General features: G+C 48.0%; 1 protein-coding gene across 2 annotated transcripts; it reads left to right on the top strand.

Moving 5' to 3' along the window:
* Positions 1-3,047: 3,047 nt before the first annotated feature.
* Positions 3,048-15,395, top strand: LOC142485355 (uncharacterized). Of its 2 annotated transcripts, XM_075584387.1 has the most exons (5): positions 3,049-3,378; positions 4,370-4,438; positions 10,818-10,871; positions 12,903-12,956; positions 13,944-15,394. In XM_075584387.1, exons 1-5 carry the CDS (start codon positions 3,364-3,366, stop codon positions 14,541-14,543), a joined length of 792 nt encoding a protein of 263 aa, XP_075440502.1. In that variant the 5' UTR covers positions 3,049-3,363; the 3' UTR covers positions 14,544-15,394. The 2 variants fall into 2 exon arrangements, with proteins under 2 accessions (XP_075440503.1, XP_075440502.1); XM_075584388.1 differs by lacking the exon at positions 4,370-4,438 and having other exon boundaries at positions 3,048-3,378; positions 13,944-15,395.
* The last annotated feature ends 443 nt before the right edge of the window (positions 15,396-15,838 follow it).

Genomic DNA, 15,838 nt, shown 5'->3' with positions numbered 1-15,838 from the left:
GCTGCCGGAAGGGGGAGGAGTGGAAGCGCTGAGGAGGGAGGCCACTGCTCAGAGAGCCGGAGGCGGGGTAATCTCCCCCAACAACATGAACCCGAATCCGGCTTATTTTTTATTTCTCCAGCGCGAGCGCGGGATATTTAAAAAACACATGTATGCTGCTTGGGCCAATATTTACAATATTTAAATCCACCCGCCCCGGGCGAGTAAATGTATATAATTGTCGAACACTGTATATATATATATATATATATATATATATATAAAATCAAAAAATAAATAGATGATACCGTTCTGTGGCTAACGAAATGCTTTTATTTGTGCGAGCTTTCGAGATACACTGATCTCTTCTTCCGGCGATGTTACAATAATGAAGCAAGCAAAAGGTATACTTAAAACCAGTGTCTCTTGGAATGTTATCTGTGCTTGTCCCTCCCCCAGTGTGGATGTGTTTTATGGCTAGAGGTGTCAAAAGGTTCCTGAAAGCAAGTGATGTAAGAGTGTGTGTGTGAATATAAATGAATGGAGAGCCCACAGTATATACAGTGCTTTACAAAAGGTGTGTGTGGAGTGGGAGTGGATATAAATGGTGTGGGCAGGTGTGGAAATGTGAGAGATTGTTGAAGCTCGGCTAACATGGTACTGATACCTCTACATATACATATATATATATATAAAGCAGAAAATAGCCGTGTTAGTCCAGTTGCGATAGTGCAGAATAAATGCGTTCTTCAGTATTAGGTGATACCTTTTTTATTGGACTAACAATTTATGTCATAGGACAAGCTTTCGAGAGTTATCCTCTCTTCTTCAGGTCAAGCAATACTGATATACAAAGGTTTCAATGGCTAAAACAGTGTAGAGAGAGGGGGGGGGAAACCAGCAGATATTTACTGTAGATAATGTAGGGTGTTAAATGTGTTTGAAGCCATGGAACGGTGTCAAAGAAAGGTGGGGAGGGGTAGGGATACAGGGGGGGAGAGAGAAAGTGTGAATAAGAATAGAGGCAAGCAGGATAATTACAAGCAATTTTGATAGGGTGTGAGAAAACCCATGTCCGCATTAAGTCCTTTGGTTTTGGTGTCAAAGAGTCTTATCATTCTGAGTTCAAATGTTTTCCGTTCTTGGGTGCTTTTAAACATTCCATTGAGGATTTTGATTTTTAGATCATTTATGGAATGATCTGGTTGTGAGAAGTGATGTCCCACAGGTGAGCAGTATCTTCCCTCTTCGTGATGGAGTATGGAGTGTCTGTGCATATTCATTCTTCCTTGTAGTTTTTGGCTGGTTTCCCCAATGTAGCAAACTTGGTCACATTTGTTGCATTGAATCATATACACTATATTCCTGGATGTGCAGCTGTATGATCCTTTAACATTGAATGTTCTATGGTTGTGACTGGCTGTGGGATCTTGGCAAATATGTTTGCAGAGTTTGCAGCGTTTGTTGCTGCACGGCTTTGTGCCATTATCCATGTCTTTAAAATCGTTGTGAAGTTTTCTGCTGACTAATTTCTGATTGAGGTTTGGTGGTTGCCGGAACGCAAGAATGGGAGGTTTGGGAAAGATTTCTTTTAATGTTGCATCCTCTGTCAGCATGAGTTGCACATCTTTGATTATTTTTCGTATGCCCTCTAGGGTAGGGTTGTATGTGGTCACTAGTGGTATGTGTGTGGTAGGTTCTTTCTGTCTGTATTGTAGCAGGTGTTCTCGTGGGGCTTTTATTGCAGATGTGATAGTTTTGGCAATGGTCTTTGGTTTGTATCCCTTCTGTCTGAACGATTCGGTCAGGGTTGTGAGATGCCTGTTTCTGTCTTCAGTGTCAGAGCATATGCGGTGGTGTCTTATAGCCTGGATGTGTATGATACCTTCTTTTGTATGAGTGGGATGGAAGCTGGAGTTGTGGAGGTAACTGCATCTGTCAGTTGGTTTCTTGTATACAGATGTGTGTAGTTTGCCATCTTTCAGTGTTACTGTAGTATCTATATATATATATATATATATATATATATATATATATATATATATATATATTGTATAGCGCACACACACCCACACACACAACGTTTTATTCAACTTTTTAATTGATCATTTGTAGAGAAAATGAACAATGTCGCTATTTTTCAAAATGTAACATCTCTACTAGTGTAAAATGATACTTCATATAAAGCAGGTTATGGGACACAGTATTATCACAAGCTGCTAACATCTGACATGGCTCAGACTCTGCGTGACATACAGAACATTCTCATTCTAAATTTCAAAAAATATTGTGTTGATTTCTGACCTGATTTCCGTGGTTACAGCTGAATTGCTCTGTGCCTGGGTTCTACTGCATGTCATCACTTTCTGCCACAACCAGCTGACGGTGGATCTGCAAGGAGTTCAACGCTCATTGGCATCAAATCTGTGGCTTGGTTAACGTATTACAGTATTTCTCCAGCTTTTTCTTGTATTGTTTTTAAATAGATTATTTTTGTTTAGTTTATTAGATTATATTGCTTAGTACAATAATTATATTAATTAGTTTAATAGATATTTAGTATAATAGATTATATTTCTTAGTTTAATAGATATTTCTTCGTAAAGTAGATTATATTAACTAGTATTTAAGTCTCCACTTAAGTCCCTCCACTCCCCCGCTCCACTCCCACCTCCACCCTCCCCTGTCCCCCCTCCATTCCCCACCCTCCACTCCTCCCCTACCCCCTCCACTCCTCCCCTCCCTCTCCCCCCTCCACTCCCAACCTCCACTCCCCCCCTCCACCCTCCACTCCCCCCCTCCACCCTCCTTTCCCCCCCTCCACCCTCCACTTTACCCCCCTCCACCCTCCACTTTACCCCCCTCCACCCTCCTCTACCCCCCTCCACCCTCCTCTCCCCCCCCCTCCACTTCACCCCCCTCCACCCTCCACTCCCCCCCTCCACTCCTCCACCCTCCACTCCCCCCCCCTCCACTCCCCCCCTCCACTCCACCACTTCCCCCACTCCACTCCACCCCTTCCCCCCCTCCACTTCCCCTCCTCCCCTTCCCGCCTCCCCCTTCCCGCCTCTGGTTTTCACCCGGCCGCCTCTGCCTCACAGCTGCCGCACGCACTCAACACACACCTGTCCTCACTCACACACCTGCCACACACCTGCTGCCTCCCGCCCATACGCACCAACATCACTGACCCGCCACCTCACACCCTCCACTCCACTATTTAAGTCTCCCCCTCAGAGCCCCATTTCACATCTTTTTGGAGTCGCTTATTTTTTAGATCCCTCGGACCCAAACCGCCCGTGAGTGATTTCTAAAAGGGGTCAGCTAAGAAAGTTCGGATCAAGAGGAGCCGCACAGTTTAAAGGCAGAACATTTCCAAGGGAGATGGAGACACCTGAGGTAAGATCTGATTAAAGGACAAATTTTGGGGAAGGAAAGGGTGACGGGGGAGTGTAAAAGGGGGGTGAGAGAGCAAGGTGGTGTGTGAGATTGGGGCAGCGCAAGAGAACGCAAAAATGATGGGGATTTGCTGCACACCAAAAAAAAACAATAAGTAGTGATACCTTTACCGGTGCCCCTTAGTCTCAGGGAAGACCGGCATTTCGTCCAATGTATACAATATGATTGATGGAAAAGGGCACACGGATTTGAATCAAAAAAGATCATTTATTGTGCCACAGACTACAATGTTTCGGCTGCTGGCCTTTCTTTACTGGCTTTAGTGTGTTTATCCACTTTACCTGGGAAAGGCCAGCAGGCCGAAATGTTGTAGTCTATGGCAGTGCAAGAGAAAACAGGTTGGGGGGGGGATGTCTCGCAAGGTCGCTGACCCATGGGTGAGGGTCCCCGGTGGAAACTAGTCCTGGGCCCCTGGAAAGCTGTCTGTAGCCCTGGTCATACTAGCTGAGTAACATGTAGAAAGGACACGTATGTTCAGAATGAGTTAGCATGGTATTTTGAGAGGCATCATAGCAGGTAATACTGAGCTCTGCAAGGTCTGTCAGTATGAGGAAGGGTCCAATGGAGGAGTTGGAGGGTCCCAGAATATCTCTTAAAGCAGGGGTGCTCAAATCGAGGGGCGCAACATTTTCTTGCGGAGGAGGGGCTTGGCGCTTACAGAGGCCCCTCGCTATTCCCCACAGCATTTAAATTAAATGCCGGCGATCGCGCGTAAGGCCTCTGTAAGCTCCCTTTCCTTGTCTCCAGCGGCTTCTGGCGACAGCAACATGGCGTCAAATGACACTGTGAGGTCACATGATGTGGCGTTGCCATAGCAAAGTGATATCACATATATACGTCAGAACGCCGGAGACAAGGTAAAGAGGAGGGGGGGGGGGAGCAGGGGAAAAAGGTTGCACAACCCTGACTTAAAGCATTGTCCTGCATACAGATCGAAGAATTGATATGCCAAGAGGAGCCGAAAATAACACCGAAAAGAATACCGTTTCGGGTGAGGAAGGTGAGTGATGAAATAGCCGTCACTGTGTAACTCTTCCAGTTACCTGCAACTTCATGCAGAGAAATAGCAACGCTTGTTTTTAACGTGTTAAGCGCCAATGGGGAACTCACCTGCTGAGAGGTTAAGGGAGTTACTAACCCAAACTCAGCGACGTTTCTGTGTCTCTGTGATAACTCCCCCAGGACATGCCTGAAAACCAGAGGTAACTCAATGAATTTTTTCCTGGGGAAACATTTGATAAAATAGAAACATGACCTCGGAGACTGTGAGACCACCCCCCTCCCCCCTCCCCCCCCCTCTTCCCTTCTACACTTGGCGTCCCAAACCCCACCATAACCAATACATAAATAACCACAAACACGAGGTCTGGCGATGCGAGGCTGCGGCTTTCTATTAAAACTTCAATTAACCTAATAAGTGCCAACCCCCTGCCGGAGTGCTCGCTCATTGGGTAAAGGCCAAAGGTACCTGATCCAATGGCCGTAACTCCCCCTACCCGGCCGTCTGGCGATAACGGGCCCCAGGAACGCACACGTGTAAATAAGCCGCGCCCACTCGCCACTCCCACCACCTTTTATTTTATTTCTGTTATTCATTTTCATTGTTTATTTATTCTTTTTTTTATTTTAAACACGTACAACCAACATATTTACCAATATTCACAATAAAGGGCAGAGTGGGCGGGACTCTCATGGCAGGGCGTAGGCTGACCCCGCGCCTCTGTCTAATTCTAACCTCCCTGGCCCTTCCCCCGGCCGTGTCACCCTCACTGCCAGGGGAGGGGGGAGGGAGAGGCCAGTGGGGACATAGTCCACACTCACAGGTAAGGGAGAGCCTAGTCCCACAGGTCATAGCGCCCGGTCACCGAAGGCTCAATGCTACTTTTCTGGGTTATTTTGAAGCAAGTTACACTGGGGAATATTTAGGGGTCACCCAGACACAGAGAGAACATTTAGGGGTCTCACCAGACACAGAGAGAACATTTAGTGGTCACCAAGACACAGAGAGAACATTTAGGGGTCTCACTAGACACAGAGAGAACATTTAGGGGTCTCCCCAGACACAGAGAGAACATTTAGGGATCTCACCAGACACAGAGAGAACATTTAGGGGTCTCCCCAGGCACAGAGAGAACATTTAGGGGTCTCTCCAGATAAAGAGAGAACATTTAGGGGTCTCTCCAGATACAGAGAGAATATTTAGGGGTCTCTCCAGACACAGAGAGAACATTTAGGGGTCTCCCTAGACACAGAGAACATTTAGGGGTCTCTCCAGACACAGAGAACCCCACACACTTAGATCCCAAAACCTCAGCCTTTCCCAAACTACAGGCGGAGGGGTCAAGATTCCAGGTGTTTAAATAAAACGTTGTTACCCGGAGTAAGTCTGGCTTTTTTTTTTTTTTTTTTTTTTTTTATAACTTCAAGTTTATTGGAATATTTTCAATATAAATAGCATCGCAATACAAATAACACGAACATTCACAGTATTACATTCATGTACGATACTGCTACATTCTCCTTCTGGAGCCACAAGAGTTCATGCGTTGCACATGGTATTTCTAAAACCAGTTGGGATATTTATGTAGGTTAAACAACACACACACAAAAAAAAAAAAGGAAAAATAAGTAAATTAAGGCGGGGGAGGGTGGGAAGGAAGGGGATGGGGGGGGGGGGGCGCGGGCACGCTGCACTGCCACTTTCCCATAGGTGGCTGGTAGATTTACTATACACCGTTTGTTTTGCCGACTTCGAGGGCCGCCCAGAGTGTTCACGTGGTGTGTCCTCAACTAGGTCTCGTTGTCCGTTCCGCTTACTTTGTACGAGAATGCACTTGGAATAATCACTGCCATATCGTGGCAACCTCAACCCCCGGGATGTCTGTCTGTGCCAACCAAGGCGTCCAGACTTTTAGATATTTTTCGCCAGTGTCATTGACCAGACTCGTCAATTTCTCCATCTGGCAGATGTACCATAATCGATTCCTAATTTTTGGGATATTTGGGGTCTCTGGTTGTTTCCACATAGCTGCGATCTCGCACCTCGTTGCTGTTGCAAAATGTGCAACTAGTTTATTACCTGCTTTTGAAAGACCCTTCCATGGTCTGTTCAATAGGAACAGCCACGGATCAGGGGGAATTGCGAGGTCAAAAATCCTCCGGAGCCAATGTCTAATCTCATCCCACAGGTGTGAGATCCGAGGGCAAGACCACAGCATGTGTAACAGGTCCGCCGATTCTCCGCACTGTTTGGGACACAGCGGGGAGTATCCTGTGACAAACCTTGATAATTTTAGTGGGGTGAGATACCACCTCATCAATACTTTATATGCATTCTCCTTCAAAGTAGTGCATATGGAGCTCTTAGCAGTAGCCTCTAAAATAGCCGTCCATTCGTCCTCCTCCAGTTCCTCCCCTAAGTCTGTTTCCATCCAATTTGGTACGTCAGTTTCTGTCGTTGCTGTGAGCTCCCAGAACCAACCACTTCTCTATAGATCTGCGATGTAAGTCCCTGCGTGTCTGTTTTCGTCAGACAGAGCTTTTCAAATGTGGTTAGTGGCGGGAAGGGGGAGTTTTTGGTGAAGAACGCTCTGGCCTGGAGGTAGCGGAAAAATTCGGAGTGTGGGACGTTTTTTTCAGATCGGATTTTGTTCGAATGATTTAATTTTGTTCGGTATACCCTCCAGGTCCTTTAACCTAAGATATCCGTATCTTTTCCAAGGCCCTGCGGCATTTGCCACTAGTCCCGGTGCAAAGTCAGGGTTGCCCCATAAAGGGGCCATCCTAGAGCGCCTTGAGGTCAGGGTATGTTTATATTTCGTGGTTTCCCATACCGACAGTGAGTTGGCCACCGAGGAGAGCGGCCGTTCAGCCCATTTAATAGCTGTTTTGGGTAACCAGAGCAAATTCTCTATCTCTAATGGGGCACAAGCTCTCTTTTCCAGATCCACCCATCTTTTCAGATCAGGGTTGGTCTGCCATTGTGTGAGTTGACACAATTGCGCCGCTTTGTAATAAGAGACCAGGCAAGGTACCGCTAGGCCTCCTGTCCGCGTGGTTTTTCTCATAATTGTCTTATTTACTCTCGGTTTTTTCCCTCCCCAGATAAATTCGGAGATATCAGACTGAAGTGAGAGTATATCCTTACTTAGTTATTTAGGGGTCACCCAGACACAGAGAGAACATTTAGGGGTCTCACCAGACACAGAGAGAACATTTAGTGGTCACCAAGACACAGAGAGAACATTTAGGGGTCTCACTAGACACAGAGAGAACATTTAGGGGTCTCCCCAGACACAGAGAGAACATTTAGGGATCTCACCAGACACAGAGAGAACATTTAGGGGTCTCCCCAGGCACAGAGAGAACATTTAGGGGTCTCTCCAGATAAAGAGAGAACATTTAGGGGTCTCTCCAGATACAGAGAGAATATTTAGGGGTCTCTCCAGACACAGAGAGAACATTTAGGGGTCTCCCTAGACACAGAGAACATTTAGGGGTCTCTCCAGACACAGAGAACCCCACACACTTAGATCCCAAAACCTCAGCCTTTCCCAAACTACAGGCGGAGGGGTCAAGATTCCAGGTGTTTAAATAAAACGTTGTTACCCGGAGTATGTCTGGCTTTTATTGGAACTTGTCCTGATTCTGTCACCGAAACAGGTTATCTATCTGATCATTTCTCTGTGAGTATCCGACTGTCTCTTTTCTTATTAACCCTGCGTATGTCTGTCACTTGTTATACTAGATCTGTCACTTTTCTTGTTCCTTTTGAGTGTATCTTGTGTCTCTTCATGTCTCGCTGTATCTCTATGGGGGCTTTGCACTAAGCTCAATGGGTTTGCGTTCTGGTTTAATGGTTTAATTAATTCATTGTTGATGTTATTACTGCTTGTATTCATTGGATTAGCTGGCTACTGTTTTTATTTACTTTATTTAGGTATGCTAATGTAGTATTTAATAATGGGCAAATAATCTATTATCCATATCTGGATAATAGTTATTTTGCACATGATTGTACTGTATGTGTTAGGGGGGTGTATTTAGTTAGAGATAATGTTTAGTATTTTTGTAGGCACAAGATTGGTACCGCAGGCCCGCGGGGACCCCGGGACAGCCGCGGGTTTAGCCGGGGACACCCGCGCGACCCCCGGCCTCCCTCGGGGTCAGCCAGGGTTTTGCGCCTGTAAAAAGTTAAACAAAGAAGTTTTTCAGAGTCCTGCTTTTTTTATCACCTGCTTTAGCTGGTGAGCTTTATTCAGCACAACGTTCACGTATTGTATTCTATGTCTTTATTTATATAGCGCCATTAATGTACATAGCGCTTCACAGTAGTAATACATGTGGTAATCAAGTAAATAACAGATAATATAAATAACAGATCATGGGAATAAGTGCTTTAGACATAAAAGTAACATACAGAACGTACAGAGACAGTAGGAGGGAGTTCTGGTAAGTGCGTCTGCAGGGGCCAAGCTTTATGTATCATGTGTTTAGAATAAGTACAATAAGTTTGCGTTGCTTAGTGAATCCCGCAGAAGGGCAGGATTCAGCGCAAACAACTCATCGTACGAGCAAAGTTGGACTTTTTTCCAGGAAAAAGTCAGTTTTAGAGCGCAAAGGGCCTGTTTGCGCGGCTTAGTGAATAGCGCTCGGAGTAACGTTACGTTCTAAGAGCACTTTTGCTCTTAAAATGACTTATCACTATTTATCACTGCTTATTGCATAGCCCCCTAAGTGTTTGCTAAGACTCTCACTGCTACAGTGCTAGCGTCCTAAAAAAGGTGTATGTGTGTGTGTGTGTGTGTGTGTGTGTGTGTGTGTGTGTGTGTGTGTGTGTGTGTGTGTGTGTGTGTGTGTGTGTGTGTGTGTGTGTGTGTGTGTGTGTGTGTGTAGGGGTGTGTGTGATAGAGCAAGAGAGCGAGAGAGAGAGATAGCGGCACAGAGTTTCGTTCCTATATATATATATTCACACCTACAGTATACACACACACATGTTCCTGCTCCTAAAAAACTGCAGGAACGGAGTACCAACAGGTTCCAGCTCCTAAAATACAAACGCACAATCAGTTATATTCACACACACACACTAAAATACACACAGATTGATACTCTTGTAGAAGCACAGACACACACTACTATATATATATATATATATATACATACGCGCACACACAATCACACTTCTCATTATGCTTTACAAACATAGAAACTATCAGACAGTAACATACACTCACTCAGATACACACATTAATGGTTATATACAGACATATGCTCCCTCTCATTCTCACTACACATGCACCCTCTCGATGTACAAAAAAAACAATGCTTAAAAAATAAACTCAATACATTTTTAAAAAAACAATGCGTATAAACAAACCCCAATGCATATAAACAAACCCCAATGCATATAAACACACCCCAATGCATATAAACACACCCCAATGCATATAAACACACCCCAATGCATATAAACACACCCCAATGCATATAAACAAACCCCAATGCATATAAACAAACCCCAGTGCATATAAACAAACCCCAGTGCATATAAACAAACCCCAGTGCATATAAACAAACCCCAGTGCATATAAACAAACCCCAGTGCATATAAACAAACCCCAGTGCATATAAACAAACCCCAGTGCATATAAACAAACCCCAGTGCAAATAAAAAAAAGAAACCAATGCATAGAAAAAATAGCCCAATGCATATTTAAAAGCCCCCAATACATATAACCCCCCCATGCATATAAAAACAACACCCCCTCCCCCCCCCCCCCCAAATACTAAAAAAAAAACAGACTTACGTTGTGGATGGTTCGGCCTGGCCCGGTGTCTGCAGGGGCACCGGCCGGCCCTGCAAGTTCTGCAGGTCTTCTCTGTGGGCCCCGGCTCTCCCTGCAGCTGCAAGTCTCTCTGTCCCATGTGCTTTTAACGCTGGCGCACACGAGAAACTGGGCCAAGCTTACTTCCGGCACGCTGACATCAGAGAGGTGCGCCGGCATTGGAAGCTTGGTGTGGGACAGAAAGAAGAGGCCTGCAGCAGAGGGATATCCGGGACCCGGCCACGAGAGGACTGGCAGCCGGCCAGGCTAGAGGTTAGGCCCAGCTTGCAGCACCGGCCGGGCCCTCCCACAGACACCTGGACCGGGACACCTGTCCCGGCTATCCCCCCCTGTCGGGGAACGGGCCTTGCAGGAGTCTATTACTCCGAAGCGTTGCTAACATTGAGAAGCAACGTTGGGTTGTGAAAATTATTACTGTTTGAGTGCTGTGGACAATTGGCTTAACCGTCAAACCCCCCATACAGCACCAGGACATGTACTGTATAGGAGGGAGGAATACATGTGATCACATTACTATCCTCTGTATCACAGGCATGGAAGGAGGAGGACAGCGACGAGGAAGAAGCAAGAAACAGCGCTTCACAGGTAAATGGGAATGGCGGAGCTGTGAATCTGCCGCACACATTTTTCATGTTCCTTTTGAGTGTATCTTGTGTCCCTTCATGTCTCGCTGTATCTCTATGTGTTTGCTAAGACTCTCAGTGCTACAGTGCTAGAGTCCTAAAAAAGGTGTGTGTGTGTGTGTGTGTGTGTGTGTGTGTGTGTGTGTGTGTGTGTGTGTGTGTGTGTGTGTGTGTGTGTGTGTGTGTGTGTGTGTGTGTGTGTGTGTGTGTGTGTGTGTGTGTGTGTGTGTGTGTGTGTGTGTGTGTGTGTGTGTGTGTGTGATAGAGCAAGAGCGCGCGAGAGTGAGATACAAACGCACAATCGGTTATATTCACACATATACCCACTAAAATATACACCGATTGATACTCTTGTAGAAGCACAGACACACACTACAATATATATATATATATATATATATATATATATATATATATATATATTTTTTTTTTTTTTTTTTTTTTTTTAAACGTTTTATGTTAGCAGTGCTTATGGGCAATCAGATTGGTCCGTTGGTCCGTCACTCAGCCTCGGGCCAATCTGATTGGTCCATTGGCACCCCCGCCCCCGAACACCTCTCATTGGCCTGCTGCCTTCGCTCACCACACCTACACCACTGCCACACTCTCCCAAGATTCACTGAGCTTTGGGAGCCATTTTGACGCCTCACTGCCTGCTGTCACATCAGAAAATAAAATAACCCCACTGCTCATCCCCTGCCGAATACTCAGGTACAGTGTCTTCTTAGAAACAAACTATATGCCATTTTATGCTTTTGCACCCCACCCTCACGCAACACTCACCCCCGGCACCCAACACCGCACGGTAGCACGCCTCTTCGGACACCTCTGTTCACCGCCTCACCACCACCTCAACCCAATTTGTATGCCGCTCGGGACCACACACCGTACTCTCTAACGTGGCCAAACACCTCACGATCAGCGCGTCTTCACTCCCTCCCTCACCACTTGCGAACACGCACACCATCTCTGGACCGCACACACTCCTCTGTCCCACATCCCCAATGCTACGCCGGCACCCTCTCTGTCCCCCACACCTTACTGTGGATCCTGGAACATCTCACATTCAACGTGCCTGCCACCCCACAACCTCTGGTACTCACACGACGCACGCCCTCTCGGTACCGCACGCACTCCTCTGTAGTCTGCCAGCACCCCTCACGTTCACCGCTTACCCACACCTCCGCTCACCTCAGCAATGCCATTCCACCACCCTCTATGGCCCGCACACCCTAATGTCGACCCAGCTCACCTTCACCGCGCCTCCCACACACCAACCTCTGTTACTCACACGACGCACGCCCTCTCGGAACTGCAGACGCACTCGGTCATCTACCCTGCCACCACACACGCATCACCACCCCTCCCCGTCAACCCTACAGCGGACACACCTCCCGTTCACCGCCTCACCCCGCCTCCCCTTCAACATCCCTTCCGTTCACCGCCTCACCCCCCCTCCCGTTCACCGCCTCATCCCCCCTCCCGTTCACCGCCTCACCCCCCCTCCCATTCACCGCCTCACCCCCCCTCCCGTTCACCGCCTCACCCCCCCTCCCATTCACCGCCTCACCCCCCCTCCCGTTCACCGCCTCACCCCCCCTCCCATTCACCGCCTCACCCCCCCTCCCGTTCACCGCTTCACCCCCCCTCCCGTTCGCCGCCTCAACCCCCCTCCCGTTCACCGCCTCAACCCCCTCCCATTTGCCGCCTCACCCCCCCTCCCGTTCGCCGCCTCAACCCCCCTCCCGTTCGCCGCCCCTCCCGTTCGCTGCCCCTCCCGTTCACCTCCCCTCCCGTACACCTCAAGACATCACTTTGCCCGACGCAAGAGCACCAAACCCCTGAGCAGCACATCTTCAAAGCCCCCTCCTTCCCCCCTCCCCCCCTTTCTTCTGTGGACAATTGGCTTAACCGTCAAACCCCCCATACAGCACCAGGACATGTATAGGAGTGAGGAATACATGTGATCACATTACTATCCTCTGTATCACAGGCATGGGAGGAGGAGGACAGCGACGAGGAAGATGCTAGAAAAAGCGCTTTAGAGGTAAATGGGAATGGCGGAGCTGTGAATCTGTCGCACACACTGTGCTATTAGCTGTTGTACAGGACACTATTTATGGAAAAGTCTGCAACACTTTACAGTGTAATAATACAGAACCTGCTGGAGATGTTTTAATGAAGGTTAGTGGGTCCCTGTTTCCTCGGGTCTCATGGGATGGGAGCGTTCCCCAAATCTGAGGTTTGTGCCCCTATTACATGGGGGGGTGGAGAAAACCATAGAAACAAAAATAAGGAGGGACAGAGATAAATAAAAGAGATAAGATTAAAGGTGGAGAGAGAGACTGACAGGAGAGAGATAGGAAAGGCAGAGAGTAGGGAGACTTCTCATCCAAGGTGATGAAACAGCTGTGACACATGGACACCTTCTCTGAGAAACCTTCCACTACCCATGTGGCATTACACCTCCACCGTTGGGGGTCCTGCGTCTGGGGAGGGTGTGTGTAAAGGACCCTGGGGAGAGACATATAACGGAGTTCTGGGGAGGGGTGTATAATGGGTACTGGGCCTAGTGAGGTGGGTACAACGGTACTGGGCCTGGGGAGGGTGTGTGTAAAGGACCCTGGGGAGAGATATAACGGAGTTCTGGGGAGGGGTATATAATGGGTACTGGGCCTAGTGAGGTGGGTATTACGGGTACTGGGCCTGGGGAGGGGTGTATAACTGAGTACTGGGCCTGGTGAGGTGGGTATAACGGGTACTGGGCCTGGGTAGGGGTGTAGGGTATAACGGGTACTGGACCTTGGGAGGGGTGTATAACTGGGTACTGGGCCTGGTGAGGTGGGTACAACGGTACTGGGCCTGGGGAGGGGTGTATAACTGGGTACTGGGCCAGGGGAGGTGGGTATAACAGGTACTGGCCCTGTGGAGGGCGGTATAATTGGGTATTGGGGAGGGGGTATAAGTGGCACAGGAACTCTTGCGATACAGAGTATCACTGTCCCTGGTTACAAACACTTCATGTCTCCTGCAGGTCAGCGGACGCACAAAGGTGGTGCCCTTTGTCCTAGAGGACGATGATGCGGACGACGAGGCGGACGACGAGTCAGACGACGAGGCAGACGACGAGGCGGACAATGAGGCGGACAACGAGGCGGGCTACGAGGCGGGCTACAAGGCGGGCAACGAGGCGGGCTACGAGACGGGCTATGAGGCAGACAGCGAGACGGACAGCGAGGCTGACAGCGAGGCAGACAGTGAGGCGGACAGCGAGGCGGACAGCGAGGGGGACAGCGAGGCGGACAGCGAGGCGGACAGCGAGACGAACAGCGAGGCGGACAGCGAGGCGGACAGCGAGGCGGACAGCGAGGCGGACAGCGAGGCGGACAGCGAGGCGGACAGTGAGGTGGACAGCGAGACGGAAAGCGAGACGGACTTCAAGGCGGACGACAAGTGGGGTGACGAGGTGGACAACCACGAAGGGGAATACGAGAGGTGTGGAGGGATGTGTTGCTTCCCCTTTCACAGGCTGGGGAGAAGATCCCAGGGGCAGGTAGCAGAGGGGCCAGGGCGTAGAAACAGGGGTATTCTAGGGGCCCTGAGAAGTTGGTTTAACCGCAGGAGAGGCAGATAAGATCAGGAAGTCTGCGGGAGGGACAGGTACTAGAGGGAGATAGGGATATTGGGCATGAGAGGGTGAGAGAACTAGGAGCAGGGCCGGTGCACGGGTTTCATGCGCCCTAGGTGAAACTTAAAATTTGCGCCCCAGTTGTATAAAAATAATAATAAGATAAATAAAATAATAAAATAAACAGTGGCGTAGCTATCGGGGCTACGACCACAACCCAGCGCGACGCATAATAAAAATAAAAGGGCGCCAAAATACTGGATAAAAAAAAGAAAAATAATTTTAAAAAAAACCATAAATAAATAAAAAATAATAAGAGTAAAAAATTATAATAATTATTAATGCGCCCCTAAAACCTTTGCGCGCTAGGCGACCACCTAATGGACGGCCGGCCCTGCGAGATATGCGGGAGGAAAGGGGGTGAATGGGATAGATATGCAGGGGAATGGGGGAGCAGGTGAGTTATACACAGGGGCACAAGGGCCCCATCACCCGCATCTCTATATACTGAGTGTGCCCCTGTGTATAATAACGCTGATCTGTGCTGCTCCATCTGATCTCACTGCGCAGTGATCCAGGGACCCTCCGATCGCCATTTAATGGGGTCAGGAAGGAATTTTTTTCCCCCATTGCACAGCAGGGGTTATGTTTCGCCTTCCTCTGGATCACAGCAACAAACTGCCCTTTGTGCATGAATTATCAGTGAGATCTTTATACACCCTGCATTGGTCTTCACCCCTTTGCTGCCGGTGGGGCCTGCAATGCATTGCTCTGCGTGTTACTATATCGCTCTGCAATGTGCTGCAGGCCCCTATCAGCAAAGAGATTAATTATTTCAATAAAATATTCTCTTTAATCCAACCTATGTGTAGTGTCTTTTCTATCCATTGTATCTATTGCTAACAGCTCAGTGATTCTTACCTAGGACGCTGCACTAGTGTCACGCTGCCAAGCCCGGGTGTGAAGGAGATTTATAGGGTCACATATACACTTCTGCCAAAACACACGTGCAAACAGGAAGCCCCTCTGATCTGTCATATCTTTTATTACACAAAACGGTATCTAAAAGGGTAAAAAGAACATACATGGGATTCTGCTACAAATATCTCTCTAATTACAAACCAATTAGCAAATCATTCAGATTAGAGTCGAGCGAAAAGAAAGGGTTAAGTATCTCATGTACAGTATATGCAGTGCGGGCTGTTCTGCAGCATTACATGCAGGGGGCAACGTGTAGGGGATATAAGTAATGCTGATCTCAGAGCTGACCAGCTGACCTGCTCCACTGGCTGACCGGCTGA

This window comes from Ascaphus truei, unplaced genomic scaffold (assembly GCF_040206685.1).
Source record: "Ascaphus truei isolate aAscTru1 unplaced genomic scaffold, aAscTru1.hap1 HAP1_SCAFFOLD_564, whole genome shotgun sequence".
Classification (NCBI taxonomy): Eukaryota; Metazoa; Chordata; class Amphibia; order Anura; family Ascaphidae; genus Ascaphus; species Ascaphus truei.
Note: the sequence above shows the minus strand (reverse complement) of the source record. Positions and strands in the feature narration are given on the sequence as shown.